This window comes from Scatophagus argus, chromosome 3 (assembly GCF_020382885.2).
Source record: "Scatophagus argus isolate fScaArg1 chromosome 3, fScaArg1.pri, whole genome shotgun sequence".
Lineage (NCBI taxonomy): Eukaryota > Metazoa > Chordata > Actinopteri > Scatophagidae > Scatophagus > Scatophagus argus.
In genome coordinates, this window is record NC_058495.1 from 9,500,521 (window position 1) to 9,527,546 (window position 27,026).

General features: G+C 40.4%; 2 protein-coding genes across 2 annotated transcripts in view; one reads left to right on the forward strand and one right to left on the reverse strand.

Annotated features, from left to right (window-relative positions):
• Window positions 1–1,959: 1,959 nt before the first annotated feature.
• Window positions 1,960–27,026, forward strand: part of poc1a (POC1 centriolar protein A) — a 35,478-nt gene continuing 10,411 nt past the window's right edge. The window contains exons 1-10 of the mRNA XM_046383291.1: window positions 1,960–2,152; window positions 4,818–4,902; window positions 5,065–5,236; window positions 5,439–5,618; window positions 5,833–5,940; window positions 6,392–6,507; window positions 7,857–7,990; window positions 11,554–11,622; window positions 12,179–12,337; window positions 25,894–26,154. Of these exons, the coding sequence (XP_046239247.1) occupies window positions 2,138–2,152; window positions 4,818–4,902; window positions 5,065–5,236; window positions 5,439–5,618; window positions 5,833–5,940; window positions 6,392–6,507; window positions 7,857–7,990; window positions 11,554–11,622; window positions 12,179–12,337; window positions 25,894–26,154 (1,299 nt within the window). The 5' untranslated portion in view covers window positions 1,960–2,137. The remainder of the gene's footprint in view (window positions 2,153–4,817; window positions 4,903–5,064; window positions 5,237–5,438; window positions 5,619–5,832; window positions 5,941–6,391; window positions 6,508–7,856; window positions 7,991–11,553; window positions 11,623–12,178; window positions 12,338–25,893; window positions 26,155–27,026) is intronic.
• On the reverse strand, window positions 3,086–4,107 carry b9d2 (B9 domain containing 2). Its single transcript, XM_046383292.1, has one exon. The coding sequence runs from the start codon at window positions 3,771–3,773 to the stop codon at window positions 3,246–3,248; it is 528 nt and encodes a 175-aa protein (XP_046239248.1). The 5' UTR covers window positions 3,774–4,107; the 3' UTR covers window positions 3,086–3,245.

Genomic DNA, 27,026 nt, shown 5'->3' on the forward strand with positions numbered 1-27,026 from the left:
ATCCTAGTGAAAGTTGAGAGGAAGGGAGATAAGATTAAAGGCCTTTGAAGGTTTAAATAGCAATCAAAAATGACTCAACAACTCCAAAAGATAAAACAAATAACAATTAAGACAATCTCTCCCACTAATAAGCAAACAGTGTGTCTGTTGACAAAGCACAGATTTGCTTTAATTTATTTGTGACATCCTTCCCTTCAACAATAAATACGACAACTATCGGATAAAGTGCTTCCCTGTGTGTAAAAAACCCAGGTGTGTTATTTATAGTACTTTACCAGCAACTAAACATGAATCATTAATTGCAAAGGATTCCAGTTCCCTGGTCTGTTTCTCTTCCTCCTTCCTTCTTCTATCCAACATCTACTGGAACTGATGATGAATGAAAAAGTGTTTTCAAGTGCCACCATGTATGAACTGTTCTCATCATATAATCGTATTCTTAAAAACAGCATACTGATTGGTTGCATTGCATGATCTTACTTCATACAACAGTGCATAGAAAGTGTGCAATGTTTTTAATATAGTGTATATGGTGTGAATATGGTGTGTCTCACACAGAGGCCAGCAGAGGAACTGAACTGAAAGCCTTATCTGGTCTCATACCTGAACAAGCTTAGCGAGTTTTGTAGATTCCCTCGAATGCTCTGCTCAGGTCCTTACAATTATCAGTCTTTTTTGCATTAATGTTGATTTGAATATAACTCTCTGAAGTGCTGAAGTGTTTTTGTGAAAACATCCTAAAAAAGAAACATGACAACCTGGTGTGAAAATAGTATGAAAACAGCAGGTTAAGGAAGGGATACTATAATGGTATATGTTGTATGAATTGTTGGTTATGTGACACAACAATCATCCAGCTGAAACAGCCCACAGGGGATTTGAAGGATTTATGTTGGCAGTGAATGAGTCAACACAGACATTAAATAAATTTGGGATTTTTTTTGTTTACTCTTTCCATGTGTTTTGAGTCTTCTTAGCCATGCACATAGTGTGCTTCTTGTCTTCTTAATTATGATGAATCATTGGTGACTGGTCAAGTGGGTCAAGGCCTGAAAGCCCCAGGCTTTAAATGGTTCAACTGGTTTGTGCTGCTTTATTCAAAATGCAAGAATTTGAATCACAAAAGCACAATGTCATGATAAGGACCAGTCAGGTCCTTTTTACTATATGATCCTGGAGCCCTGATGAGGAAACCTGTGTCAGATTTAGTTTAAGACTATCATTATTTCACTTTGCATTTTCCTAATCCTATTTCAACATAGTAAAACTTGACAAAATGACACAATGACAAAAACAGTGGGTGAGATTATTTCCTTGATCATTTACCTTGCACCTTAAAAATTACATTGGTAAAAGTCACAATTTCACCTAAGTAAAAGTACAGTGGCACTATAGTATCCAAATACTACATATTATCAAGAATGCTGACTGTCAGTGTTGTATTACTGGATTGTTACTATTGGCACATTAACACAAAGAAGCATTTAATGTTGTAGTTTGGCCAAATGCTTTATGAGGAATCTATAACATTCCTATAATGATTATTTTACACCACCTGCTGATAGTAAAGCTTTTCACTTATTTTCTTCTTGCTTATTATTTACCCTGAAGACATGGTTTATAGAGGCAGGCCGATTATAGCATAAACTATAAACTATAAAAGCGATAAACTATAAAACTGTTAATTTTTCAACTTCTTTCAAATAACAACTTCATTCATAGAGATAAAGATTTCTAGCGGTGCTACACTACCGACACCTGGTGGTAGTCCAGCGCCACTACACTTTAAAATGAAAACGTTTACTTGAATACTAAAGATGAATTAATATCAGTCATTTACTCTTGATTGTTCATCTGGACAACATTTTATTCCAATATGCTTGTGTAATATTATCTCTGTGAAGTGGGAGTTCACACAGGAGCTTTGTCAATGGGACAACTTTCCCTTTAAGAAGTTGGTCCAGATGCTCAGCGCCCAATCGCGGCGCGTAAACTGAATTTCGTTGTTGTCAGCAACTGCCAGCTAGTTGTAAGCTAGCGTTAGCCGGCCAGCTAACACTGCAATATCGTTTGTGTCATTCAGCACAATAGCGATTTTAACTGTTTCATCGTCTGTTTGTCTCCCAACTCAGCAAAGATGACTTCTGCAGAGGTGCGTGAATGTTAGCTGTAATTTATGACACTTGTTACTTGAGCCTCTGCGATGATGTTCGTTTCATATTTGTTGCTTCTCAGTCGCTTTATAACGTTAGCTCAAGTAACCTAGAAGTAGAAAGGTGAGAGCAGCAGTAGAGAATTAGTTTTTTAGTTTTAGTTTTTTTTTTGATCTGGGAACTTTCTCTTGAACATATTGAAGCGTTTCTCAATCTTTTACGGTAAACTCCAGTTACATGTCTCTACAGGTGAAGTCTGCAGCACAGCTAATTTCAAAGCTTGTAAAGTGCGACTAAAGACTTCAAAGTAAAAGTCAACCAGCTGAACCTTTTGTATATTTGCACGTTGTTGTGTTACACGAGTTATTTATACTTGTGTAGTAGTAGCTGTATTCGTAAAATTCACATATTTCTGTATGTGACATAACTTCAAGGTAAACTATATTGTCTCACTGCAGCACTGCAGATTTGTGACATCATATGACCTTTAAATTGCAGTAATTCTGCGTTTGTAGCAGACAAATAACCCGAATGTTTTTTAAATAACATTTTGGATACATTTAGTTTTGTGCTCTTATGGTGTCCTAATTCATATCTGTTTGTGCCTCCATAAGTGGCCACAGCGGACCTCTGTTCATGTCAGGAATGTTAACGTAACAATGCAAAGTCATGTGGAAACGCTCAATAACTTGCAAGACCTACTTGTCAACTTTGGACACCTCATAAACAAGGGGTTGGCTTAAAAATGTTGGTCAAAATCAGAAGCGTACATAAAATATAAGTCAAAATGAAAGTGATGATGATGAATGAGTTATGTACTATGTTGTACTTTCTTGGTATAATGTAGGATTTAAATATGCAAGAGGTGTGATTGGGCTGAGTGGTCTGATAATGTTTTGCTATGGAAGACGACATATCAACAAAGAACCAACTTCGGTGATACAATATTACGTTTATTTACATACATCCAGTGTATAAAAACAGAAATGCAATTATGAAAAGGTATAAAACTTCGCCAAAGGCATGTCAGACTTCCGCCTGCACAATATACAGTGCATCACAATTTCACACGGTCCTTTTCAATTCACGCCGTTAACTCTCGACGCCATATTTGTCAAAGTGTCTCATAATAATGCCCAGATCCAGCTCCACGGTTCCCATGGCCTCGGTGTGCAGTCTGTATCTGTCTGCCCCGCTGTATATAAGGTCTGGGCTGCGGAGCTGGGGTCCTCCGCCGACAAACATTTGCGCCAACTGCTCTTGCCAGGAGCCGAGCGGCCTCCATGTCACGCAGCTTATCCGGTGATGTCCGGGGCTAGATGGGACGTGGCAGTACCCGTAACCGTACAACTGGCAGCGTCCAAAAGAGTCCTGGTGCCACACTTGGAGATGAATCTTTGGCCAGCCTTGGAGTCCCTTAGTCGCGTAGTGCAGATCAATCGGATGACTCCAGTATGCCATGTCTCCTATTTGGGGGATATCCACCTGGGTCTGACCCTCTTTCAATCCAGACAGTAGACGCCATGCTCCTCCTGTATGAACTCCCCATTTACAAAACAGGCTGTTCTGCGGGAAACCACCGGCCCCAACGATCTGGCCTATAATATGCAACTCTGCCATGATACAAATATCTCCAAAAACGTGCGGCAGCGACAGTTAGCTTTGCTTTTCCTCCGGAGTTTAACGGCTAGCAGTAACTAGCACCACTACTCGCGTCTCCTTGGTAACTGGGCTTATCCCGGTAGTGTTTCACCCTGCGTTTTGCTTGTCAGGCAGCACTTCCTGTCACGATACCTTTCTCACATTAATGTTACTTTTCTCAACGCAGCGTCCGAATAATAGCAAATTTGACTGGTTTAATTTTTTTTGGTGACGGTACAAATTATTAACTGCTGTCTGACAGGCAAATTGTCCTTGGCTGTCAGTGTCTTTGACGTGTTTCCGTGTTTGGAAATGTTTGTATTTGCATTCTAGGAGCAACTACACTGTGAAACAGCGCCCCTACATGGCTGTAGTCCACATTTTTTCATGACTTGGTTCAAAAATTTTGGGGATGCTGATTAATGGCCATAGTTTAGGAATAAGATTTTTGACAATCAAATATGGGTGTAACTAACCTTTTTCAAAGCAGACTTTTTGACTTGTCATATAAAAGGAAAAGCAAATTTGTTAAGAATAACATTAACAACGACTCCTTTTTACCAGGTTTAAACTGTAGCGACTAAATGGATTTAACTGTTGTTGTGACATGTCATAATGTCTTCAGTGAGAAAAATAACTCTGCTTGAATGAACACACACTTTGCTTCATTCTCCTAACACTTGTGGCGACGTAATGTATGCAACTGGATTCTCAGTAGCATTTTTATGACAACTGGCCTATAGCTGTGTTGAAAACAGAGTACAGTTAGCTCTACAAACTTTAAGCTCACTGCAGAGGCTGCCATGAGGGTGATTGCTTATGTTGTCAGGCCACTGTTAATCATATTACACACCACACAGTCATGATGGCAGTTTCTGAGTTCCTCAAATTTTCAGCATTGATTGTTACTTATTTAGTCCTGACTATTAACTCTTATTGATAACCACTAAAGGTTTCAAACAATTTTTTACAGGCTTTGATATGGCTACTGCAATCTGTTTCTCTGTCTTGTTGTCCATATAGTCTGATCCAGCTCTAGAGAGACATTTCAAGGGTCACAGGGACACCGTGACAAGTGTGGACTTCAGCAGCAACATGAAACAAATTGGTAACTGCTTAACTGCTACTTCATTTACTCTGTCTTTCATGTCCGTTTGCCTATGGCCAGATGATTTAATGCGCCTGTTTGCTGTTGTGCCATCAGTTTATTTTGTTTTCTGCGGTTGCATGCACTGTTCAGTTTAAATACCTGTGTGCTCTCCTCTCTCAGCCACAGGTTCTATGGACTCCTGTGTGATGATCTGGAACATGAAACCTCAGATGCGAGCGTATCGTTTTGATGGACACAAAGATGCTGTCACTTCAGTTCAGTTTTCTCCTTCTGGCCACCTGGTGGCCTCTGCATCCAGAGACAAGACTGTACGTCTTTGGGTGCCCAGCATGTGAGTTTTCAATTATTACGTATTTGTTTTGCAGTACATTTTTATCACCTTTATCCTTATTGTTGTATTCCACCAGAAAGCTACCATGAAGGACAATGGTGCTGACTGAGTATTCTGCCTCTGCCAGTGCAGAAGAAGGCACTTGCTAGTTTTTGATGGTTTGTTCCAAACTTAGGTGTTGTCTCCGTGTGTGTGCACACAGGAAGGCTGAGTCAACAGCTTTCAGGGCTCACACAGCCTCTGTGCGCAGCGTTAACTTTTCTGGTGATGGACAAACTCTGGTCACAGCCTCGGATGACAAGACCATCAAAGTGTGGACAATTCACAGGCAAAAATTTCTCTTCTCTCTCAACCAGCACATCAACTGGGTCCGCTGTGCCAAGTACGCTGCACACACAAATGCACATTCATACGCTTTTGGTCATTAGATTTTACTGGCTGATTCAGATATTTCTACATATTCAGTAATTTATTACATATAAAACTTGTGCATTTCTGAATTGTTCAACATATTTAGTGAATAAATAAACATCATAAAATTGAAGCTTAGCTTATGGCTGGTTTTTGAGCTTGAATTTCCAATACGTCTCTTGCAGATTTTCTCCAGATGATCGTTTGATTGTGTCATCCAGTGATGATAAGACTATAAAACTGTGGGACAAGAATAGCAGAGAGTGTATTCATTCTTTCTATGAACATGCTGGGTGAGTACTTGAGGCCCAAATGATGAATGGGAAAAATGTGGATAAGAGATGTGATTGCCATGAGCAAGCAGCATCCACATTTTATTGTGTTTCTTATGGTGTTTTTTGTAAATGTTGAGAATTTGAAGCGTTATGTAATGTGTGCATTTTTTTTTTAGAACAACGAACATACATGTACACTGATGTTTGGGCAAAAACAACAACAAAGTTGACAACTCTAGTTTAGTCATCCTTTACAAACTTTTCTATAAGCATCAGCTAAAATCTTCAAGTGTACAGTGATTGATTTGTAATTAAATTGTATAAACACAAAAAACAAAACAAAACAAAAGTAAAAAAAAAAAATTAAAATTTTAAAACTAATCACCTGGAATAATGAATTTGAAGGACTGTAAAAGCTTGACCAAAGACTTAATTTCATTAAATTTATATTTTTTTTCTTACTCCCAAGTTATGCAAACCATGTGGATTTTCATCCCAGTGGAACATGCATCGCTGCAGCCAGTACCGACAACTGTGTGAAGGTGTGGGACATCAGATCCCATAAGATGCTGCAGCACTACCAAGGTAGAGACATGTGGAAGCTTACATAAAGGATTTACTAACACACATTTTCTAGAACAATTTACAGGAAATAGAAATCGACACACAGCTAAAACCAAGAACAACTAAGCTAACACAAAGACTCAAACGGTCAGAGTCTTCTCATATGCTGCCACTAGACTCAGCTGCAATACAGACAAAGAAAAGCTTCACCTTTAAACAGTGATAAATGCAAATGAGACTTAGAGCAAATCACTGAAATAACACCAGGATGAAATTAAGCTTTGAGGCTCACGATTAAAGTGGTCATCAAGATTCATGATTTCTTCTTGTACATTCAATAAGCTCAAAGTTGATGCCTTATGTCAGCCTGCCAGTTAGTCTGATTGTTCTAATCAGCACTCTTAAATGGATTTGAGTTGCAAGATCTAATAATGGATAATCACATCTGCCTCAAGAGATGGGCCGTGAGATAAAAGCTTTTCCTCTCCTGTCATTTCTTCTCCTTTCCAGAGTGCTTCCCTTCACACACTGTAGTTAACTGCCAGTTGTGCCTTAAGCCTTAATTGTAAAGTTTTTTTTTAAATGTGAAGCAATTACTGTTAAATATTAATGTAAATTGTTGGTATTTTGTGGTTTGTTCAGTTTTAGTCTTCCACTGCTTTTTTTGTTGTTGCCTCAACAAAAAATAGATTCCTCCTGCTTTCAGTGTAGCTCAATGCAGCTCTTTTTTTTGACAGCTCGAGGTACAGTTTCAGTATACTGTATGTCATTATAGCATGTGTCATAACATCTCTCAGCCAGCAGAGGGAACATGTTACCTGTCAAATGTCTGCTGTCCTCATTTTTGTCTCAATCAAGAACCCAGTCACCTTATGGTAGAGTAATTTAATGTTCGGGGAAGTTCTGATTTTTTTACATATGCTAATGTACTTGATGTTACTCTACTTGATGATATGTGCAAATGTAATCCTGATGTTAAGCCACTCTCAAGCTGCACAGCAACTGAGGCATTCTGATGTACAGCAGCAGTGCACTTCAGTGGGATCCAGGCAACCATTTTAACAAGCATATGCCCTGCTGAAGTGTCATTGGGCAAGATGCTGAACTGTTAAACACCCCTTAGGTGCTCGTATATAATCAGATCATAGAGGAAAGAAGATTATTCTGAGAGTACCAATAAAGTCTCAGTATATTATATACTATTTTGTCTCGGTCTCAAAGAAGTTGTGGCAGCATCGCCTCGATAAGGAAATGTTTAAATTGTGTTATAGCCTTTGTTACTGTTCTCATGATTTTCATCATGATGATGGTTAAACATTCCATGTTATTTAAAGTGTGTGTGTTTGTGTGTGTGTGTGTGTGATTTCCAGTCCACAGTGGTGTCGTGAATAGCTTGTCTTTCCACCCGGCTGGTAATTTCCTCATCACTGCCTCCAGCGATTCCACGATGAAGATACTGGACCTTGTAGAGGGCAAGCTACTGTATACACTGCACGGTCACCAGGTAGACATGCATGCGCAGTTAATATATCCTGTAGGCCTGACTGCAGCTTACCCAGTTATGATCACGACACATCATCTCTGCAGTCTGCTCTGCTGTTCCTGCGTGTGTGTATCACTGAAGGTTTGGTGTGGACAGTTATGTGTGAGTGCGTTTGACATCTCCTTTGTGCTGTTTTATTGTCTGAAGTGCGTATGTGTGTGAGTGTATGCGTATGATGCCTTTATCGTGTGTGGTGTATTTTAGTACTTGCCAAGCGAGCGGGCAGCCCACTCATGATGACTCGTCTCTGGGTTATTGGAAGGAAAGAGAATTGTGCTTCTGCCTCCGTTCCTCTAGATCCTCTCCTCCTTCTCTTCTCTTCCGTGTGTTTTAGCATTGCCACCATCATTATCATCGTCCTTTTCCTCCTTGCCCTTCTCTTTTTGCTCACACCACCTCCCTTCACCCTGCCTGTCATGTACTCACATTTTGGCTGGCTGGACTAGTTGGCCGGATGGTTTGCTGACTGTATCTGTTTGTTTGAACAGCTGATGGACTGGCTTGCTGGCTAGTTGTGGAAATCAGTGGCTTGCCAGTACCACATGTGGTCCATCTGTTTATCTATCCCTCTGTACACAGTGTCTGTCTCTCATTCTTTTTTTGTCTTTGTCACCTGTGCTTCTCTTCAATCTTTTGCCAAGACTCTTCTCTTTATAAAGATTAAAAAAACACTTTTCCCCCTTCTCTCTTCACACCTCCAAATTTGTCATCTCCTGCACTCTGTCTCCATTTCTGTTGTTCTTTTTGGCTCAGTGGTGACTCCACCAATCTGTTGGTGCTGGGAGCGTTCAGGGTGTTAATTGTCTCTACAGTCTCATAGCTAGAGATGGGAGAGACCCCCATCTGTTTGGCGTGGGTGTGTAGGTTTATATGTCTGCTTGCATGTGTTTTCTGTGTATATATGTAGCCCTGTGTGCATGTACTGTATGTGAAAACACATGAGAGCTCTGAGGGAGTGTTTTGACTCTTGGATCTGACAAACGTACACATGTACACAACATGCGTTTGGCAGATGTGATACGCAGTTCTGTAGATAGTTTCATGATATTCCACGTATCAGCAGTTGATAGGGATGGAAATATAGCTGTGCACGGATAAAGGCAAGAAAAAAAGACTTTATTTTGTATTGTTTGAATATGGGGGGAAAAGTCTTTCAAGGCCTGAGTTCATCACCTGTGATTTCAACTGTGCACACTAATAGATCACCTTCATCAACCTGTCATCAACCTGTCATCAACTGCTCCTACAGCAAACGGAAAGTAAAAACCACAAGCCTCTGCTACATAAAATCTACTTTAATTTCCTGTATTAATAAAGTCTTTATGTTTGATTGTATTTTGAGCAGCTTGCCAACAGAGGGCCAAACAGGGCCCGTAAAGGCCAATACTCCAATGGTGAGGCCACTATATTGCTGGCCTCGAGAATTCAGCTATTGCAGCATCACGTGTTTAATTTTTTCAATAAATGATTGATTCGTTCTCAGTGAAGTGCAAGAAATCCTGGAGTTTACTTGTGGAGGTTAGACGTGTGTTTCGATGCATAGTTTCTCCTGAAGCCTGTGTCATGAACAATTTCAGACTGGTGTCTTGAAGCAACATTCACATGTGCTGCGTCCACTGCCAATGTAGATGTGTTCAAGTCCACTCTGCCACCGCCGTAATGGAAACAGGGCTTGTGAGAACAACACGTACGGTTAATCAACGGCTGCATTCGTCTATGTAGTGTGTTCAAGTCTTTATTTGCGCATACGGTGTGATGTGCTGTTGCAGGCTGACTCTTGAATATAGACTTTAACACATTATCTGCGCTCATGCTAAAAGACAAATGTAGACATGCAGATTTTACTGTTAACATTTTACTGCTTTTAAACAAGTAAATAAATATAGCCAGTACAATCATGGTATAATTTTTGTTAGTAATGACTTTATGGACAGCACCATGTGGGGTGTCTGGTTTGTGCAAGTCCTGTTCATTTATCACTGCATAAAATGTGCCAGTTAGGTTCATTTCCCTGTCAGACTCTCAACTTGTGTGTGTGTGTGTGAGAGAGAGAGAGAGAGAGAGAGGGAGAGAGAGAGAGTCTGTCTGTCTGGCCATGGCAAGTGCCAGCCTGGCAGCAGGCATTAGTCAGAGCAGGGAGACAGAACATGCTGTCTGTCAGGCCGTCGCGTTGCCATAGTGACACTGTCTACTTCTCTCAGGTGCTTCTGGGAAACCATTCCTCACCCAAACCAGCCTGTCTGGGTGCCAGCCGCAGGACACAGCTCCTTTTTTTTTTTTCTTCCCAGCAGCCTTCCTGCTCGTTTCTTTTTCCCTTCTTTTCTTTGTACTCTCCTTCATCCTCTCTTTGAACATAGTTGGAGGGCTCAGGCTGTAATCGTTGACCGCATTCTGCACTGCGAGGTAAAGAAAAGAATAAACCAAGAGTGTGAGAGAGTTAGTGATTTTGAAGCTGGAGTCTGTCAACACTCCAGGTCAATACATGTGCACGCTCTAACACGGCATATTGAAGTACTCGCATCCTCCAGGTGATGCTTTTTGGCTCTGACCGTGTGTGACCTCACCTGGGCTTTCTGTTATTGATTGTTCTGCTACAGTCCCACACGCCCACCCCCTCCTCCACACACACACACACACACACACACACACACACACACACACACATGCAGGAGCTTCTCTTCTGAGCATAATTTTGTTTTCTCAGCTGGTTTAAAGAAGAGTTTCCTAAATGCTAAAAATCCTCTCCAGTCATTGTATGCTAACTTTCAAAGCAAGTGTGTTTTTTCACATTTTTATTTTTGTTTTTTATTAAATTATGTAACGTTTACTTTCTCCCATATTTTACATTAACACCCATGCTTTCACTGTAACTGTGTTGCTTGGCAGAACAAAACCATTTATTCATTCATATAAATCAAACATACTGTGTGTAGGTTTGACAATGGAAAGTCTGACTACAACACAGACAGTACCATTTTCACAGGGATTGCTTGTAGATTAATCTGACTGTATTATTTATTTTTTAAATTAATAGTTTTTATTATAACTTGATGAAAACTGCACATCACAATATTCTAAAACTCGAGGTTTCGTCTATGAATAGTTCATTTCTTCCTGACCAAATCCTGCAAATATTCAGTTTAAAATGATGTAAGACAAAGACGGGCAGCAATTTATTGACAACGTTTCATAGCAACAATTGCATTGTTTTTCTTTTCAGCGTGAGGAAGCACTTTGCAGCAAAGAGTTTCAGGATGCTTGTCATTATCATATTTGTGTTGGCTGTTTGATCCATTCTACACATGTGCATAGGTCAGCTGCTAACCACTGACAGATGAGTAATTCTAACCCTTACCATAACCAACTGCTTACACATGTGTAGAGCGAATAGGTTTTCCAATGTGGATTGAGCAGTTACAATGTTTCTCTCTGGAAAGATGAGGTAACTGCATCAAGGCAAACCTGTGATATGAGTTTACTGTATCATCACTTCCATTCTCCAACTCTCTCATTCCTATCTCCAGGGTCCAGTGACCTGTGTGGCCTTCTCAGGAACAGGAGAATACTTTGCCTCTGGAGGTTCTGATGAACAGGTGATGACTTGTCCTTGGTGCTAAAACACTGCTGAAACAGCCTATTGATTGACTTGCTGGTGTCTTGGTAGCCTAACGTTCACATCGTGTGACTTTGCCGTACTGCTGACATAAAGACTGAGTCAAGACCAGGACCAGATCAGTGCAAGTCTCATAAAGCATGACACCCTTACAATAAAATGTGAAGTCGGCAAACCATAAGTACTGCTCAGACTAACTGAAACATACACATTCAAATAAAATCAGACAGAGAAAGCAAAGAAATTCGCCATTATTCGTCACTCGTATTGGTTGACCATCAATTATTCAATACAGTCATATCCCCACAGTTGTGTTCTTTACGAGTCTTGATCAAGTAAAAATTGAGTTGAGTCCAAGAGTGTAAAATGTGGTTTTGAGACTGTTCTCAAGACCAGTTTTGAGTAATAGCAGCACTAACTACTGATAGTGGTGGCAAACTGTATTTATGGAGCATGTTTTATTTTTTGTATGTAAGTTTCTTGGTAATTTGATTTTGGCATATTATTTTGGATTTATATTTATATTTACCTCACAGGTAATGGTCTGGAAGAGCAACTTTGATTCTTCTGAATGCAGTGATGGTGTCAGGCTGCAACATAAAACTACTCCCAGCTTGCAAAATTTACAGGCACCACCAACCAGTTCCATGGCACATCCCCCTTTTAACACTCACCCATCTGTGTGCCGCAGCCAGGTAAGTTCAGACAGCTGGAGAGAAACACAGCAGGCTGACATCAAATCTGCTTTGATGTCCCATTTAGATCCAGCCTTTAAGAATCTCCTTTGTTCCTTTACCAAATTACTACTTGTGACAGTGACATTCCACATATCCTCCACTTTCCCCAACACTTTGGGACCCCATGTCCATACAACATTTTCTTTAACGTCTTTTTTCATAGGGCTGTTTTTTGCAGAGCTATAATAGGCAACCAATCATACTCTATATAGACAAAAGTATTGGGGCACCTGATTATTACACCAACAGGGGCTTTAATGACATTACATTCTAAATACACAGACAGCTTTGCAGCTATAACAACTTCCAGTCTTCTGGGAAGATTTTCTGTTCTGTTCTGTTGGGAATTTCTGCCCCCTTCATGCAGTAGAGCATTTGTGAGGTCAGATACTGATGTTGGATGAAAATGTCTGGCTCGCAATCTCCATTCCAGTTCACCCCAAAGGTGTTGGATGGGGTTGAGGTCAGGGCTTTGTGCAGACCAGTCAAGTTCTTCCCTATCAAAGTCATCCAACCATGTCTTTATGGACTTTACTTTGTGCACTGGGGCACAATCATGCTGGAATAGAAAAGGACCTTCTGCTAACTGTTGGCACAAATTTGGAAGCATAGCATTGTCCAAAATGTCTTGGTATGCTGAAGCAGATTTTCATTCATTGGAAGGAGGGGGCTGTGCCCAACCCCTGAAAAACACCCTTGTATGTGTAAACACTTTTGTCTATATAGTGTATACTCATCACCCCAGTAGCCACAAACCAAAGAAAAATGAAGGAGGAGCTTATTCTGGTCGTGTCTTATCTACCCCAGGCATTATCAGGCATAGACAGAGACACATCATAACAGAGACAGAAAAGTCCATTTGGCGGAGCAGATCAGCCAGACACTGAATATTGCTGGTGACGCTGGTCATAAACCTCACATGCATAGTTAACTAGTTTTTTGCTGTTCCAAAATGTTAAAGGTATGTTATATCCCTATTTGATTATCTGGAACTTTCTTAGTTCAAGTCCAAGAATTTCCATAACCAAAGCAAGGCCTGTTGGTGCCAGAGGCTCCAGTCTACAATTGAGAAAAGTTTTAGAGATAATGGACAATATACTGGTGATTTCAGTATTTGTAGAGTATCTCCAGTAGTGAGGCTAAAATATAAGATTTGTCTTGAGGGTTGCTCAAGCAAAACTCTCATGAAGACTTCAAAATGATATAAAAGCAGGTCATTTGGCCAGTATGTATCTACCATATACACACAGACAGAGATGTATCGATGAACGTGAATGATCACATTAGAACAAAAAGGACCAATTGAAGTGAGCACACACTATGCATGCATGTGTACTGCATGGGTCAAACGTAAACATAAGGAAACACATGAACATGTACAGATGCCCCTCAGTATTTCATGCTGCCAGTGCAGCTGGCTGATTTCCTGCCTGCACATCCTTCCTTTGAAGTCTGCAGTATGGCCTAAAGCTACATTCATATCTCACATGCAGGGCCAGAAATGCTGTACCTGTTCCTTCAAATACATGATAGGGAAGAGGTTTTTCCCTCTATTTCTGACTACATGAATTATATTAAACATTAATCTGTGCTCATCTTATGACCACATCCTGAATATATATATTATAAGGTATATATTACCACACTACAGGTGAATTTTCCAAATTTAGGTGATGATGACACGTTATCGAAATTGGAAACAGCAGTAAGATGTCATGAAGTACGACTGTTTTACACCTGTTTTTCTGTCCTTGCTACAACTTACAGTAATTATTGTGTCTTATAAACTTGCTGTCGTGCTGAAATGATGCACTGCCAAAATGTATTTCTTCAAATGCACGCTGCACGCTGAGTCTTTTAGTCATTTCCAAAAGAACTAAGTGGTAAGTTGAATTCTTTCTTGTCGTGGACGATCTCATTTGAGTTTCTTAAATTAGACATTTGTAACTTAATAATACATTATTGCTATCATTCCTAATGTCATTGCAGTGCATGTGACACTGCACTATGCCTGATTTATACTGTTTTTATTTAATTTGACAACTAAGAGGTTTGGTCTATATTATAAATCAATAAATGCCAAAGTCAGTTATACTATTAAAAAAATGTGATGGAAATCAAGACTCCAGACTCTAAAAGCATATTGTGTGGCAGCATCTCCTCCGTTTTCATGGCAGTAATTTAATAGACCCTTTCCCACACCCTTTCTAACTGCAGTGTAAATCTGTCAAAGAAGAAAGTGTAGTTAAGAGTGATCATACAGTTTTAAAAACGTGTATTGAAAAGTTTCTTTTTACTTTTTTATTTTATGTTGTTCCGTTTTGTTTTGGCCTTTTCTATCGTGAACCCATCATGGAACCTGCTATTCAATTTTAAGTGTGGGTTTGCTTCAAGTGTCTTCAGACTGCGGGGGTGTTATTACAGGTTCTACGGTAGGTAACTTGTGTTGAGTTCAGGCAGAGTTCAGATGTGTTATCGATAAACACAAAGAACTAGAGCAGTTCAATTTGTGATAGGACTTCCAGTTTCTTCCCTGGCTGTGTTAAAACTGATCATTTAAGTTCTTTGCTTAGTTGAATTGAAGACTCTTTAGAACTTAGTGGGACAGCATGTTTGAGGTATATGTCATGATGATGATGATGCTTATTAATTATTAATGTTAAATGCATCATTCAGGTGTTTATGACGCAAGGAAGTATGAGTGAGTGATCGAATCTGCGTCTGCTTAAAGAATGCGAGAGCAAACCCACACATTAGACAAGCTGAAAACCATATTTTCTTGATAATAATTTATTTATTTATTTATTAAATTGATTGTGTGTGCCTGTGTGTCCAGAAAGAGAAAAAAGTTTTAAAAATTACATGGATGTAACCTAAAGATAAATTATTAGCAACAAACAGTGGCAGAGCAGTGCAACCATTAACGATGTTTAAATATTAAAAGACCTTGTCAGGTGCCACTCACACCCACACCCCCCCCACCTACACTAAGAGAACAGGGTGTCATTGGCTGGCTGGTGAACCTCAGGGAATGGCTTGGATTTCAACCTCTTTGACTGCTACAGTGTTACTTACATCAACAAGGGCACAGCCAAGGACCCCCCATATCTCTCTCTCTCTCTCTCTCTGTCTCTCTCTCTCTCTCTCTCTCTCTCCCCCTCTCCCTCTCCCTCTCCCTCCCTCTGTCTCACTCCTTGTTCCCCTCTTTTCTTATTGATCACTCTGCTGTGCAGGCTTGAGAATAGCATGAGACTCATAATGAACAATGTATATGTAACAGGTGAGAAAATAGACATGGTGTGAATACTTAGACAGGTTTGATATGGATAGAATACAACAGTAATTATGAATGACCCTGTACGTGAGCGTGGAGGTGATGACCTAAAGTTGGAAGGGTGAGTTAGATTGCCACTGACAGACATATAAGAAGGGTGTACGGATAACTTGTACAGAACCCCCACCCTTTTAGCTAAGGCAAGACTGTCTTAATGGAAACAAACATCAAACACCTGCATCAGGAATGTAAGCCTCCTGTAGGGGGCGAGACTACAGACTGCGTGCCACCTTCCCCGCATGCTGTGTGGAGACCACAGCAGCCAGAAGGGCCACATCACTCAGCATCTCCCTCTCAACCGGCAATTCATGAGGCACTGTGCCAGGACAGGATGAGAGGAGCTCTTCTGCCTGCACTGGTGTTGTAGGCAGGTCCTGGATTAGCCATGGACGTTCTACTGCCACCTAGACTCGATCTGTGAACCACCTGATGCCCGCGCCCTCTGGTTTTACAACTATGACAGACAGAGCTCAGAGAGAGACCCAAAGAGGGAGCTGAGTGTTCTACTTGTTTGCGAGCAGTTCGACTCCAGGCAGGCTGAAGCCTCGTCCCATCCCTGTAATAATGTCCAGAGAGAGGCTGTGCTCGCCCTCTGGACATTCTGTCTGCTGACACTGAGGGGCCAGGGGATGTGCTGGGCTCTTTGGGATGTGTTATATGCATCAAATTCAGACTGATTGCATATTTCTAAAAAAAAAAACAAAGAAAACTTTTCACTTTGTGCGTTCAGTATGTTGTCTTTTAACTGTTTTGAATTTAGGTGGAAAAGAATTAGCTAATGGATCACGCTCCTTAGCCTCCCTGAGAAAGTCTATTCCAGGGTACTAGAGAGGAGAATTCAGCTGATAGTCGAACCTCGGATCCAGGAGGAACAATGGGGTTTTCGCCCTGGTCGTGTAACACTAAACCAGCTCTATACCATCCGCAGGGTGCTTGAGGGTTCGTGGGAGTTTGCCCAACTGGTCCACATGTGTTTTGTGGACTTGGAGAAGGCATTTGACCGTGCACCCCGTGGCATCCTGAGAGGGCTCTTTGGTGGTCTCTGTACTCCCGGAGCAGGAGTCTGGTCCGCATTGCCGGCAGTAAGACAGACCTGCTCCCAGTGCATGTTGGCCTCCGGCAGGGCTGCCCTTTGTCACCGGTCCTGTTCATTATTTTTATGGACAGGATTTCTAGGCGCAGCCAGGGGCCGGAGGGTGTCTGGTTTGGAAACCACAGGATTGAGGAGATGTTCCGGGCATGCCCCACCGGGAAGAGGCCCCAAGGAAGACCCAGGACATGCTGAAGGGACTGTGTCACTCTGCTGGCCTGGTAACGCCTTGGGTCCACCCGGAAGAGCTGGAGGAAGTGTCTGGGGAGAGGGAAGTCTGGGCATCCCTGCTCAAGCTGCTGCCCCTGTGACCCGGTTACAGATAAAGCGGAAGAAGATGGATGGATGGATGAAGGATTAGCTAATGATTGCACTGTTTTCTTTTATTGGAATCAGGATTGTATATGAATTGTCATCTGCTAGTCATTAAAGATAAAGTAATCATAGTAGCTGCACCTGGAGGTGCCAGCTTCCTGGATTTTCCTTTTCATCTATAATTTAGCCATTCATAATTTATTATTAATACAGGCCCTTTCATCTCTCATAAACTGCTGCAAGTCTCAGACACGTGTTGCCGGAGAGGAAGCAGAAAGGAGAAAAATGTCACCATCGTAAATGATTGTTTTCTTCTCTCTTGGAAAGAGTATTCAAAGGATCTATGAGTTTAAATGGAGAGTATAAAACAGAAAGAGGTACTCTGATACACAATAAGTGGATCTAATGTACAGTTATAAACTGACTAATTTTGAGAGAGGCAGAATATAGTAAACAAGATGTTCTTTCCGAAAACAGGCTAAGCAGCCATGAAAGGAGTTTTGAAATGCTACAGCTGCTAGCTAAGCCAGCCTTCAAACTAATTAAAGAAAAACACAAAATGTGAATATTGTCAGGCTGTCTACACTCAAGATTACAATTCATATGCAAACTTTGAGATTGAGCATTGTATGTTGAAAACCTCATATTTCAGAAATGTATAAACTATATTCATAAGTCTTAGAACAACCATTAATTAACTAAATCTCACCACAAGTTAAAGTGAATAAAGTGCAGGTTTTCATGGAGGTATCAGCAAAAAGAGTTAATACTGACCTGTATTTAGAGCAGTAATAAGATATTTTGTATGAACATCATGGGCATAGTAACAGTGTTTAGGCTAGATGGAAGGCGCAGCTGTGTGCCAATAGTCACTTTCACAGGAACATGTTCACTGGAGAAAGATGTTTCTGTTATTTAGTCTGAACTCACTGATATAAATGTGGTAGACAAAATAATAAACACACCTGTCAGTATAATGCAATACATTTCAACAGCGCCATAAACTACATCCTCCCTAATGACGTCATCGTAGAATTGACACCTCTGTTAAAAAGTGAACATTATTACCTTCATGAAGTGAGGATTTTTGCAGGGCTCCATCAGTTTTAGTTAGGTGTACCGAATAAATTGGCAATTGAGTGTATTTCCTTTCAAAATTAGAATAGAATAGCATATAACTACAGCTCCCACAACGGTTTTGATAGCACTACTGTGTCTAAGATTCATGGGATATGTTTTATTTGTGTGCTTGCAAAACAATCATTGTTTTATATTTAAAATGACATATTTGTTTTTTCACCCAGTACATCGGTAGGTACCAGGTACAGATTTAATATTAATAGAAAAGCAGATGTATGGCTTTTCAAAAACACAAAGAGAATCTCTCTATGAGGTAGCTGTTAGCGGAAGCTCGTGGTACAGAGGCTGGCTTGGACTACAGTCTGTGTTTAAACTGTCTAAAGTCACCTAGCTGTTGAGACCATCCCTCATTGCTCTGTTGCTATGTTGGCTATCCAGTATTACACACAGCTGACTGTAATTCATTTCACCAGGAAGAAACTGACTAATGAGACAGTGATGTTGTGTGTATTCATACAGATTCAAAGGCCACCCATGGCTGCTGCCCTCTCAGAATAAAATCCACAGGGATTTCATAAGTAGCTAATTTGATATGCTGATCCTTTAATGTACTTGGACGTGGCGCTCCATGGTAATTTGCCAGTGATGGGGACTATACCGGGAACATGTAGGCCTGTTTGTTAAACACAATAAGCCAGCTTTAAAATGAGGTCTCTCCAGCTAAAGACTGAAAGTGTGTGTGGTTCAGTCAGGCTCTCTCTGTGCTCAACACAGCTGAGCAAATCTTTATGTGCTGCAGTTTCCCTGTGTGAGAATAGATGCATCAATGTGTATGTGTGTGTGTGTGTGTGTGTGTGTCTCTGTGTCTGTGAGCATGTGCATGTGTGTGAGTGCCAACCATTGCTGACAGGCAGATCAGCTCTCTCTGATCACAGCCGCCCTAATCCCTCCATCCACCCCCTCCCCCCCCTTACTGTCTCTAGCTTCACATCTGGGTCTTTCTCCCACTCACGTGTGCAGACAGACGAGCTGCACTCTCACAGCAGGCATCCCTTCACAGCTCAACACACACATACACACACACATCACTGCATTGCTCGGTGCAGCTTTAGGATGTGAATTGGAGGGGGTTCTTATACTACAGTAGCTGTATGAACTTATATCTCCTTCATAACTGTCTTATTCATTTACGGGAGCTAATAAGCTGCTTGCTAAAACAGACCAAACGTTATTGTGTGTGTGTTTGTGTATATATATCTATATATATATGTCGATTCCGGTATGGAAAGGCATGTGGTATCGTTCTGACAGCGGGGACGACAGAGAGTGAGCAAGAGAGGGAAAAGCGGGGTTGTGATAAGGAAGTGTGGAAGACAAGATAGCTGTGGAGTTATAGAGATCCTAATGCACCAGTGGAGCAGGAAAACATCAGCGAGGAATAGAGAGAATGAAAGGTAGAACAGAAGAAAAACAGGGTTAGCACGTGAGCCAGCTAGACAATATTAGCACGCTGGAGACAAAACAACAACATTAAGATGCAGAATCATGGGAAGAAATGAGAAAAAGAGAAGAGAAAAGCTGAGAGGCATTAATAGTCCCCTGTCCATCTTTCTTACACTGAAAAAGAGGGAGCTAAAAGAGATGGAGGTCTGGAGAAATGGGAAAAAATATTAAAAAAGGAGGCAGATAAAAGGAGAGAGGGGTTAGATAACAACATGGAGGAAGAAGAAATGTGAGACAGGCAATCAGAGAGAAATGGAAAACAGGAGTGAGTTGACTAAGTAGCATTAATAAAAGGGTTTATTGAGAAACACTCTCCCTTGATTTTTTTTAAGCTATAGTCGAGTCCAGAAGCATAAGTCAGAGTTGAGTCACACCACAGGCTTCATTCATCAAAACGCATCACTAGCAGTTTGTCATAAAATGTTTGCACAACTATAATTAACTGAGATGTCAGCTGGTGAAAAAATTTGTCTACAGGTCATGATTACATTAGTACACACACCCTCCAGCTTTACCTGTTCAGTCAAAGAGAGAGCTACTGTTCTGTGTTTCTGTGGCACGATGGATTGTCTTTCCTTGGAAAATACTCCAGTCTCTTGATGTTTTGTTTTTTTTTAAGCACTGTACAAAAAAGCATGTCGGATTAAGATTTCTTCAGTAGCAGGAAAAAACAGATTTCACTTATGACATCTGTGCATGGAGTAAAGTAAAGGCCTGGGTGATTGGTTGGAATCTAAAGTAAAACACAGACATTATCTTTCAACACTTGGTTAAAAGCCTGTTAATTGGCGACAGCTGGTGGCAACATACATTGTACTTCTGGATCCGTATTGCTGTTAATTATTGTATTTGTCTCCTACGGTTGAGTTTAAAGAGGCCGCCCTCTAAATGATTCAAATCATCAGTTAAGAGTCGACTTTTGGCAGATGAATCTGCATTTTTTTTTCATTGAATCACTGCAGTCTTTTTCAGCTGTATCTTTGTAGACCAACTCAGCATGGTAAATTGTAAGCCTCAAACTGAGGCTCAAAACTACCTACAAAACTGGCTGTGATTGAAACAGAGGGCAGCGTGACCCATTTTTGTTTGCTGCTCCAACAATCATGGCTCCACTGCTGTTCACTAAGTTTGGCTTGTCAATAACATTCAGAAGTTACAGATATGTCATATATCTGATCCAAACAGCCACATAGTTTGCCAGTTGTGTAACTGGGACAAACTGCTAGTAAATTACATCTGACAATGTTTTTTTTTTTTCTTCTTCAGAAAGCATTATTATAGCAGACATTTTGACTTTACATGGTAGGAAAAACACCAGGGCTAAGGCCTGTCCACTCTAAGGATGACGACTGTAACAATGACTACAAACAGACTGTAACTACATGTCATTTTAAGAATCTTTTACTAATAATATTAATGATGGCTCTGTTCTATTTAACTGTCTGAGTGAATGACTGTTGCAGTGAACCAGTACACACAACACTAGGATCCTGAAGCAGCTAAATGGAATCCAACTAATCAACACCTGTGATTTTCCTGCTGGGACAAGTCAAAATGTTGTCTATGATAAAGGTTGCCTATTAATCAGGCAATAGACAAGAGCTTTTTGGTTGTTGTTTTTGCCATCTCACGTAATTCACATTGATTAGATACATGAGAGCAATTTCCTGTGCCATTATAGCCAGTGAAATCAACATTTGAGAGTTTAAACTTTCACTTGCCATAGTTTGAGGCCATTATTCATCTAGCATCATTTCTGAGCACCGGCATCTGTATTCAGTTGTTTCAGCTGAGGACAAAATGTATTTGGTCACTTGGAGAAAAAGCACTACACCCAGAGTGTCCTTCAGAGCTCACAGAGCACTTCTAGTTGAAAATATAATGCACTTCAGAAAGGCGCTTGGTTCATTACCGTCACTCTTTTTTAGGAAACCGGTCATATCGAGGTTCGAAGGTTCACACACATACATATATCGGAGCAAACTTAAATACTCCAGATCCTGGTGATTTAAATAGAAACCCACGTTAAAAAACAATGACTTCCAAATGTGCAATAGAGTCCATAAGATAAGTTTCATAAATAAATAAATAGACATGTATCCATGATAAAAAAAAATAAGAAAATAAGAATAACAGGCTCTCTATAATAACAGCTCTCTTGAATCTAAAACATTCAAGAGAGAGGGTAAGGATATTGCACATTCCTACATGTTGCAGCAATAAGGAGGCAGCAGTATGAGACTGACAAACGGGCTACACAGAGTTGTGAACTTGTTCTATGTAGTAAACCTTCTTTTAGCGTACTGTTAAGTTAGCTGTCTAGCTAATGTCAGTCAATATGTGTGTTTTTTTTTTTCTTTTACCCTGAGAATGTTTTGCTACCAGAACAAAAGACATTATATGGACAAAGGGTCAAAGATTGAAATAATAAGAAAAAAGCCTGTAAAAGTGTAAGTGTTTTAATTTTCTCAGTTAACACTATCCTCGACAAACGTTTCTAATGGCAGACATTTTGACTTGTCAAGCACAGGTATAACCTACAACATTAATGATGGCTCTGTTATATGTGCCAGTAAGCTGTGCCAGTAAGCTACCATGCATAATACCAGAGCTCTGGCACAGGTGCACATACCTCAAACGTAGCCACAGTTAGTGTTGCTAGTTACACCTGTGTTTGACAAGTCCAGTTGTCCAGTCTGTCCGCTATCCACATGTTGAGTAAATAGCAGGACTCCTGTTCTCTCTCAGCTGGAAACTCTTACTGTTACCATTGCAGTCATTGCAACCGTTCACACACAGAACCCAGCTGAATGCAACAAGCGTGGTCAGATATACAACAAGCCTCCCTTGTGTCCAAGAATAAACGTGGCACTGAAGCCATCAGCACATCGCCTTGCTACACCTGTAAAGTGAGTTTTAGTGGTGCATTCTGGGATATTTCCAGTTAAGTCTCCTGAGCAGTGTTGCCTTAATTGAAGATGGTCATACTCTTAAAAACTGAGGATTTAGCTGGTGGACATATGCCGGTTTTTACCTGCATGATACACATGTGAAACATGTCTTACCTGTGCTCTGTCCTTACATAATTTCTGGTGGGTGACGTACTCAGTGGGTGACCGTGTGCGTGTATAGCGTGATGAATGGTTTTGTATGCAGCTTGCAGGATGTATTGATGGCTCGCTGTGTCAGACTGAGAGTTTAATTTAGGCCTCAGGAAATTTTCCATTGTTGGTTTTTCCACTTCAGGTGATTCATTAGGAGGGTGGTTACTGTGTGTGCTGTGTGTGCGCCTGTATGTCTACACTTGTGCGTATCAGGTTTTCCCTTTTCACCACATATGGCTGGTACGGAATATATTGTTTTAACATTGACCTTGCTATATACACATGTCACATTGCAAAGGATAGTATGTTATAAGGTTAACAAAGCCCACAGTTACACGCTGTAGAAACCAATTTACTGCTTAATGACTAAACTGAAAGACAAACATCTCAATCATAATTGGTCTGGTTTGGAAACAGTGATATACAACTTTCTTGCAAGTTATTTGGTCTTTTTTTTTGGGTCAACTTCATAATGACTACAAAAGATTAGAAAAAAACCCTTTTTTTTTCAGAAAAAATATAACATAACTTAACATAACTGTTTTTAGCAGCACCATTTCCATGCATGGTTCAACTCCCTTACTCAGCTTCAGATTTCAGCAAAAAGATAAATAAAAATCCCAGTGTATATGACTGTCTATCTGTTTGTGTGTGTGTGTCTGTGTGCACGCATCCATGTTTGACTCTGCTTTTCTGTATGAGCATGTGTGTGTTGATGTGAGGACCTGTGCTTACTTGCTGCGTGTTTAAGCAGCTGGTCTAATACGAAGCTGTAAGTCGTACTCTCAGGAATTAATCCAGTCTTGGTGGAGCTTGTAGGCTCAGCAGACCTGTTCTATTGTTTCCAGCATGTCTTACTAGTTTAACATCCTTCTCGTACGGGAGTATACAACTGTTTTTATTGTTCTGACCTCAGGTTATCACTGTGTGCAGTGGCATTAAGGTAATTTCCACTGACCCTACTGCTCTAATTCAGCATGTCTAATTAATCCACTTGTTATATTGCCTGTATAGTTTTCATATAAAGATACTCCTCTTTGTTCACTTGCCGCATAGCTAAACTGTAACCATTTTAGCTTGAAAGCTGTGACACTGCTACACAGTTACAGGTATGAATACAGATGTGTATGATGCCACCTTTTGATTTTCAGCAACAACAACATATGACGTGAGATTGGACAGTTTCTTTCCTCTCTATTAAACACAACATATCCATTGCCCAGTCTAGGTATGACCCATGTAATCTGTTGGGATTACGTTGAATGCCGAAGCTACTACAAGATAAAGCTGAAAAGCAGAGTTCATTACTCTTCTCCCATTTTCTTCCTCAACCTGTAATTGATTCTGGAGTTGCATGATCTCCTTTTCTCATATTAAACTTTTCTTGCAGAGGTAGCAACCCAACTTTTTTATATTGCCTTATTTGTCTTTTTTACCCAACATCAGAATGCCTCCCTTTTCTACTTTTAAGCATTTGTCATGTTGATATCTTTTTAGTCAAGGAACTTTGCATTTAGTGAAATGTCTGCTGTGATTATTGTTTTACTTTGTCAGAAATGACACAGGGTGAACGGATGAATCTTATCAAGGACCGTCTCATAGCCCATTGTACATGACTGCAGGGAATTACTGCTCATTTTGCTGTGGCAATATGTATTACCCCTGTCTGTGGCAAATGCGTGGGGCCAGGTGGCAGCTGACAGCCCTGCTCATTTGGCTTCATTTAGGAACAGCACAGTCTGACACTGCAATCTTGAGCACGTTAAGCTGCGTGTGAATAGATTTCCTGTTGCGTGGTGATGAGTAAAACAGTTGTCTGCTTCACTGAGATGGGGCAGAGATGTTGTCCTGGGACACACACACACACACACACACACACACACCTTTTTTCACAACCAGACAGATCTTCAGGGACAGACCGAAATATGAAGAAACCTGTAGATGTCTGCACAGTTTTTAGTCACATAGTAGACGGCTTTGTAAGAAGCTCCTTTATCGAAACAGAGTTAATTCAACTGTGTCATTATGAATTGTTTTCTCATTTGAAGTTACACTTACTGTGTTATATTCTATACTTAGCATATAGAATGTATAGTTATCTTCAGTGATGAATAAAAGTAGAATAGAAAGGAAAAAGAAAAGTGAGGATTTATTATAGTGTGAAAGTCAGTTAATCAATTAGTTGATGGAAAGAATATCAAAAATTGCCCTTTATGAACCTGGGACAGCCACTCAAATGTGCTCCCATCATTCAGTTTTATAATTTTCCATTGTAATTTTGCTATTATTATAATGATAAAATTGGAAAAATGCACAATAGCTTGGTGAAATGCATGTCTTTGGCCATCTATAATGTATTTATAATGTTTTGTCAACTTTTTCTTGGCTGCATATGACACTACATATTATATTTTTAACTGGGAAAAAAAGTGGAATAAACATGAAGAAGAGCAGCAGAGAAAGGATCTCTCTTCCGGGATGGACAGAGATACCACAGATGCCTTGTGAACGGAATAGATTCCAATAGCAAAATGAATGAAAAGGAAAGAGATTTGCACACAGTGTGTACGGAAGTGTAGAGCAGGAGTTGGTGATGACTGCAAGATGAACATCACTGTAGTCAGAAAAACATTTGAATCACAAATGTTTGTGGTGTTGGCCACACACTCAGCCCATAAAAAGTGCCTGACAGACATGTAGTGACATATGTTGCTCATACCAATGATGAAGAAAGATTTTGGATGATGCATTTATTTTATGGGCTGAGTAAGTCTCAGGAGATCTAATATTAACTACTGCTGTTGCTACAAGGGACCATTACTATTCCTGGTGTGAAGACACTTCAGAAAGTCAGTTTGTGATCTAATTCATTCATCTTCAATCCTGTGCAATTGTTTTGGCTGTTTCTTTTTCGATGGTACACTAGTGAGTACAAGACAGTTGTCGTATCTATGTAGCGTGCACGACTGTACAGTATGTTAATGACACCACTCTGCAACTGGGAAGTTCTCACATATCTACCATATTGTGTTTGAAGCACCAGCTCAGATTATAACAGCTACTCATCGTCCTTCCTCATTGTTTTTAGGCCTCTGAACCATCAGAACATTTTAATGGACAGGACTCCCACACTGCAGCCCACACTCAGAATGGCAGTCGCAGTGGCATCCGCAGCAGAGCGACTCATTCCCACACCTACAGAAACCCCAGCACCAGCTCCTCCTCCACTCATCAAACACAGACCCAAGGCCTACCACAGGTCCAAGCACAGTCCTCAGATGGAGGCGTCCCCCCTGGTCTAGCCAGCACCCTGGAACACATAATAGGTCAACTGGATATTCTCACTCAGGTAAGCAGAATGTGTGTTCATCTTTCATGACAAACAGCATGCATTGTACTTTGGCTGTGCCACCTACGCACACTGTTCAGAACAAAAGCTTCCCTTACTGCTCACCCTGCAGGCCGGAGATGATTTGAGCAACTCAGGCAAAAAAAAAGTATTAAAAAAAGAACAAACTCGTCCAAGCTGCTTGGTACTACATTAGACCGACACACTGACTCTGCAAATGAAAACTGCAAATGAAATTTCATTCTGCAGGGAAAAAAATGTAACTGTAAAGTGTAAGTAACTGTGAAAATCCGCCCTTGTGATATCCGTGAACTGACCCTCTAATATGCATCATTCACACACCTTCGTACACATGTACACTAAAGTAGCAGCTAACTGCTAACTATAACACCATTTGAACATTCATGCATTCATTTATTTATGACACAAATCAGAGTGATAGAGAAAGTGAGAAAATGAGGCCCATAGGTTGCCTTGGTTACTGATGTATTATTGTCCAATCAGCTTTCTTCACAAGTTATTTGTTTTGTCTTATTGTTTCCCACACCATTTAAGTTTGTCCAGCTGGTAACAGTGTGAGATTTACATGTTTGCCACAAAAGCTTCATTCTTCATTTCTGTGATTACTAGATTTTTGAGTGGTCATTCATGCTTTTAGCCTCTTGAAAGTCCTCTTCAGGAGGAAATTTTATTTTTTGTTATGTTATGCTAACAAAAATGCTGTACAGTGGCTTAACTGGTATCACATTTGAAAAGGCAGAAAGAGACAAAGATACTTCTGAGCAACAGCTAAATAAGAACATAAGAAATCTGAAGTCATTGGTAAAAGACATTGGAAGTTTATTGCAAAATAATATTTATAAAAAGCTGAA

Bases quoted from the DNA above. Each gene is read 5' to 3' on its own strand.
- b9d2 (XM_046383292.1), bottom strand. From the start codon at position 3,773: ATGGCAGAGTTGCATATTATAGGCCAGATCGTTGGGGCCGGTGGTTTC.